The sequence below is a fragment of the Siphateles boraxobius genome, unplaced genomic scaffold (genome assembly GCF_051911475.1).
Source record: "Siphateles boraxobius isolate OS27281-9 unplaced genomic scaffold, OSU_SipBor_1 25, whole genome shotgun sequence".
In the NCBI taxonomy this organism is placed as follows: domain Eukaryota; kingdom Metazoa; phylum Chordata; class Actinopteri; order Cypriniformes; family Leuciscidae; genus Siphateles; species Siphateles boraxobius.
Window position 1 is genome coordinate 2055651 of NW_027508866.1, and position 6326 is coordinate 2061976.

Genomic DNA, 6326 nt, shown 5'->3' on the forward strand with positions numbered 1-6326 from the left:
GATCTACTTATAGACATATTGGCTACAGCCAGTTTTTGGGATTTACAACATTTGCTACCAGGTGTGAGTCTCGAAATGTCCTGTTCAAACAGCAAATTACAGTAGCATCTCGAATACTGTCTGTATGAACCGGTGTTCTCTTACTAGTAACCATAGCGACAGCGATAGTCATATCAGAGATGATGACGTCTATAAAACCTAAATCGTATCACTTTTGACACGACAAGAGTAAAATCGAGCAGCGACTTAATCCGAAACCTCCTGAAAATGTACAAGTGTGTGTTCGGTTATAGAATGTGGTTCACTCCTGTAAATATACTGTGTGTGAACGTCACTGTATTAAGGACTCGCATACAAGACAACCGTATTTTGCTGCTGTGTAAACGTGGTCATTGTTTGTACTGCACTTTTTGATGTACTCCAGTTAGCCTTTAAGATATTGTGCAATAATTATTCTACAGTAGTTTGGCATTTATATGTTGTACCACAAATGCATTAGGGAAAGTATTTTAAGAATTCTATACATTTTTCAGAGACTGACTTTGTGAACAAAACTTTTTTCAAAAATCAACAAGCAGTGAAGCAGTCGTGTTAAAATGTTTTATCTAAGAAATAATAATAATGATTACACCACAAATCAAAAATATCTGCCCTAAAATCATAAATTATATATTAGGAGACACACCTAAATATATTAGGAGATACTGTACCAAAACAATACTGACCCATCTGCTTCTATAAAAACTTTGTACTTACTTTATACTTAAAACATACTTCTATAAGACTGTGGGGTGAATTCTTTTGATAAAGGAAATAAAATGAGCATTTGCATGAAATTAAGAGTCTTCTTGACACAGTACTGTTCATAAAATATATATGATCCATAAATGTGTGTGATTTATTTTCATTGAAGGGAGAAAAAAATACTGGAAAAATAATCTCATAGTGTATATTTTTTAGGTTTATAGATGTGTGAGGGTCACAACAGCACAACACAACTATAAAGCGAGACCGTCATCGTTTAAAGTTAAGAAGTAAAATGTGATCATATTTTCCATATTATTTTAGACTGCAAAAAACCATTGAAGTTAAGCAGAAAGTCATTACTCTTAAGGCACAACAAGGACAGTGATACCACTGTTTAATGACTTCCTAATGATAATGATAATCATCATATTTTAATGTAACATCAAAAGTTAATGAGCACTTCATCACGGACCACTAACAGTAAAACTACATCTATGAACATTCGCTATGTTTGTCAACTGGAATGCCTTCAATACCATTGGCTGTTGTATTATCCAATGGCAAAGAAATGTACACACAATACAAAATTGAAGAATTTAAGTTAGACATTGCCATTCTGCTTAATCTATAACCTGATTTTATATCACTAAGACAAAACCAAAAAATATGCACAGTTTTAATATAATTATACTATGTTCTGTCTGAATACTTGATTCTGATTGGCTGGAAGGGGTACGTTAAAACCATGTAATGCATAGGTAGTTCTAGTCAGTTTAATCACTGTTCTATATTAATGTGTTGCTTTTATTGAAGCGCAACGAGGTGGTAACGGCTGTTTGTGAAGTAATTCAACTCTCAGCTTCAATGTTAGTAGAAGTGGTGTGTGTATCCTGTTGTGACGTTGTTGGTCCCAGTTCGCGGGCAGTTCATGATGGAGTATGGAAAATAAAGACGCACATTGACTCAGCCCTTGGTTGTTTATTGCATATCACACAAACAAGAGACGCTGCACAGATGCAGGTAATTCACACATGCACCTCGCTCTCTCTCGATAAATGATTTAAATAAACTTTATAACTCAAATAAAAGTAATCTTAGCGCACTATACTTGTCTCTGTGCCAGATTTAAAGGGTACAGAATGTTAGATCTCATGAGTCAAAGCTGATATAAAATAATAATTGTCAATATAAAAGTCACATTTTGCACGGCAAACATCAATGTCAGCTTTAATATGTCAGTGTTGGCCAGTAATCATGGTATAACCAGGATAATCCACGGCTAGCTGCGCATTACACGACTTTAATGCACTTTGCGCCAGGTGGTTCTTGCAAAAACTGTGTAATTCACACCTAGCCGTGGATTATTCCTTGTGTATACAATGCATGCATAAAATCATTTATTAGTAAGACATGGCCATGAACAACAGCCGAACAAGATTACAAATTATGTCCATTTATCAGCCAGAAAGCTATTGATCAGTAATCTAATACAGTCAAAATATTTGCATGATATGTGAAAAATTGTAGAGCTGGTATTTTTTATAAAATGCTCCTCAACAAGCAGCATCCAACTAATGTACAGAAATAAAGGCACTCTCATTTATGGCCATCGGGAGACCGGTCTCACAGACACAGAAAATCTCCAGTAGCACAGAGAATACTGCACAACACAGCGGAAGACTGATACACGCGGTGTGTGTGTGTGTGTGTGTGTGTGTGTGTGTGTGTAATGCAGATGGGCAGCTCTGAGTAAATGTCAGCATGAGAGGAGAAAGTGTTTGCATACGAGCGGATGATGTATGTCTTTGGCCTGTGGACATGCATTCCCTTAAGCAATAACGCCGTCACCCTTGTTCAGCACATTATATATTAAAATGGCCTTTTGCAACAAAAAAAAAATCTATGAATTCTCTTCCCCAAGATCAAACACACAACTCATACGTATTGAATCCACCTTCAGTCTCCATGACAAAAGATTTCACACTACATATTCTCCTCCATCTCTCTCACACACACACACACACACATACACACACACACACACACACATCCAGTGCCAGAGCGTTTACAATGTGAACAGTGTAAATACGAAGACTGTATAAGTGTTTCAGCTCAAACAGCAGAGCATGGCACTAGCAACACCAACACTCTGCATGAAATTACCAAGGAATTAATGTGTTGATAAAATGAAGATTTGGATAAATCAACAAAGTTGTTTTGAATAAAAATGCTAAATGTGTGTGTATAGTTGCAAAAAGGAAAATAAAATAACAAATTCAAGTAGCTAATATTCATCAGAATTCATCACTTTATATTATGTGTCTTTAACCACTAGTATATACTAACATTTAAATTAATCTTTTGATACAATGCACTTATTGTGTACATACATGTTTTTACATTGTACTATTAAAAAAACAGCATGTAAATACATCTATAATTACACTGTTGTTGTACCCCTTACCCACCCATCCCACTAAACCTGTCCTAACCTGCGCCGTATCCTCAGCAATAGCAGCACAAGTGTTTCACAATACGTCAACACACTAAGTACATTGTACCTAACGGTTGTTATTTTAATTTGTTGTATGTATTAGTTAAAGACACCTAACCAACTGCTGACCAATTGATTTTTATTCAGTTCAGTGTCTATAAACAGTATCTAATTCATGTTTATCAACAATACGTACTTTACACAGACATACTAACTGTTAAAACAATCCAATATATAAGGCCCCATTTAATATTAGGTGTCTTTAACTATATAGTAAGTTCACTGTACTCTATATTTTTATGTAACTATAGTTACATAGAAATATAGAGTACAGTGAACTTCTTGTGTTGAAAACACTTGTGGTGTTATTGAGGAGGATACGTGTCAGGTTAGGACAGGTTTAATGGTATGGGTAGAGTTAAGGGGTAGCAGTATTGACTGTAATCATAGATGTTATTACAGAAATTAATTACAGCAGTAGTTAGTTACAGAAGTAGATGCATTTACAGCATAAAAAACATAGGCCTAAACAAGTTTTGTATAAAATGATTGGGTAACACTTTATTTTACAGTGTCATTGATGTACGTTACATGTAGTTACTGTAGTAATAACTACAAATTATACAAAATAATGCAATTTACCCTAAACCAAACCCTAATCCTAACCCTAAGTACATGTAGTTAAATAGTATTACAGTGTATTTATACATTTAATTACTGACACTTTAAAATAAAGTGTAACCAATTATCATTAACTGTTAGCGGGGTAAGATGAGGGAAGAATCCCCCCTTTAAGAACAATGTGCATTTACTTTTAAATCGACTATTTAAATTACATTTAAATTGTTTTGGCAATTCAGTTGAAAAACTGAACCTAACCGATGACAGACAAAGCAGAATCCAGGTCAAAGAGATTCATCTTAAAAGGTACATTTATAATTGCCCATATGTGAATTACAGAGGTATGTCATAATAGCATCACTGTTAATTCAAATTGATTGATTTCACTCGATGAGCCTATAGATTTGAATAAATAGCGAAGATGAAAATGTGCATCTAAATCATGGAATTATTCAATAAAAACCCCATGAATTACAATAAGTTCACAATTAAATATAATAACACTAATACCAATAAGTAACTCTGGGCCTTCTGTATAGTTTTGCCAATAATAATGATAAAAAAAATACTCCACAAATCCCTCATTAACAAAAAGACACTAAACTTTGATATTCAACTTAGATCACCATTTCCCAGAGACTATCGTATCATGTTACCTCATCTTACCCTAGTAGTTAAAGACACTTGATATAAAGTGGTTCCAAGCATAATGTACCAGCAAGTTTGTGTTTGACTCCTTTGTGGAATTATAACATAGACAGCATTACTTTATAGTGCTCATTAAAAATGTACAAATAATTTAATAAAACAGAATGCCTGTCTGAAATAAGAGAAATATATGGCATAACTATTCTTAAAAAAAAAAAATTCAAAAAAAAATTCATTAATTAAAATAGTAAATTAAGTAATTTAAAAATCTGATTCACTCCATTGTGTGAATTTTTTTTTTTTTTTTTTTTTTTTTTGCAAGCATAAGTTATTAAATTCATTGCGACATAAAAAATAATATCATCATTGGTAAAGTATCTGGCTTAGTAAAAAAAGTCCATGGTCGGGAATGGTCAAAACGATGTATCATAATATTTATCCTACTGGTAATCGCCCACTTTCATGCTCCAGTCACGTGATGCGTCACTCCAAACTTGCATGCCAATTTAACATCCATATCGTATAACATCACTTACTTAACACCAAATATGCAATGAAACCCACTGACATAAAACACAGAGCAGAATGGCATTCTACTTTCCGTTGCCCATTCATTCTGACCTTTGTAAATAGTCACTCAGATGCATTAAGCAGTTCATAACGCAAACCTTTGGCTTTTATAGTTGTTCATGAATCTCGCGCATTGAATCGTTTGCGTTCACGCGCGCTGCCTGTGGAAATAACGGCGTTGTATAACACATAATAACACGTTTGACATCCTATTTTCCTTTCTTGAAAGCCCGTTATACAGGAGGAGGATCACTTACCTTTCAGAGCTCTTGGTTTGGCTTGTTTGCGACGCGACATCCTACAGAAACCCGCTGAAGATCACACATCTAGATCTATACCTCCATATGATCATAAAGCTCAATCAGTCTAACACCTGATTACTGCACACTGAGGTAAAAAAAAAAAAAAATCACAGTGCTGTTGGTCAATTCCTGTTCTAGCCTTTCTGTTTAAACAGCTGAAGAGTTAAAATGTCATATCCAGCTACTAATATCATACACATGCTTTATTTTATCTGTTATAAGTGCGCACGACAGACCTCAAACGCGCTGTAAATGATCGGGGAAAAAAACTAATAAAGCGAAAAACGAGTAAAATAAATAATTATTTCCTCACAATGGCACGAACTAAAGACTAATTGAGGCTGTCAAATTTCTCATTTCATCTGAGAATCAGAACTGAGTCTGTTTTTTGTTTTTTGTTTAAATAAAGAGAGAGAGAGAGAGAGTCAGAGAGGAACATGCGAGCTCCCTCCTCATCACCAACCTGCGAGGTCTCGCTCTGCGCTGTCGCTCCGGTAGTCCACATAATAATGGAAAATGGAAGCGAGGCCCCCAAAGCCATGAGGACGGCTCCAGAGGGGGCCCCATCCCCGCGGGGACGCGCCCTGTGCGTAATCACGGAGGAAATCATTGTCAGCCTGCTGCTCTCAAACACTGACAGAGAGGCATGATTAAAATCCGCGGGAAGTCGGCAAGATCTGGCGTCTGGATCCCGGAGTCGCTGGATCCGGAGCCCTGGACTTCTGTCACGTCTTATGAAGGTGGATTGGTCCCCCTTCTGGTAGGCAAGGCTCAATAGACGTGGCTCTGTGAGAAAAGTACATTATAGCCATTCAAATACATAACCATTTTACATATTTCAGCTGAATATTACATTTCAAATCGAATATTAAAGGGTTGTGCCTCCTCCCAGTGGAGTAGTAGCTGTAGCCTAGCTAGTACTAGTAATAGTAGTAGTTTATTGA

The 6326-nt window shown here is 35.7% G+C and overlaps 1 protein-coding gene across 5 annotated transcripts in view; it reads right to left on the reverse strand.

The window, feature by feature from the left end:
* The window catches only part of LOC143749634 (zinc finger protein 521), a 106208-nt gene extending 100154 nt beyond the window's left edge, over positions 1-6054 (reverse strand). For 3 of the 5 annotated variants that reach the window (XM_077242052.1, XM_077242051.1, XM_077242053.1), the window contains exons 1-2: positions 5846-5964; positions 5338-5467 (exon numbers count right to left, since the gene is read on the reverse strand). In XM_077242052.1, coding sequence (XP_077098167.1) covers positions 5338-5377 — 40 coding nt within the window. In that variant the 5' untranslated portion in view covers positions 5378-5467; positions 5846-5964. Of the gene's footprint in view, positions 1-5337; positions 5468-5845 lie in introns of all 5 variants that reach the window. The other 2 variants (XM_077242055.1, XM_077242054.1) reach the window with 2 other exon arrangements.
* Positions 6055-6326: the final 272 nt, after the last annotated feature.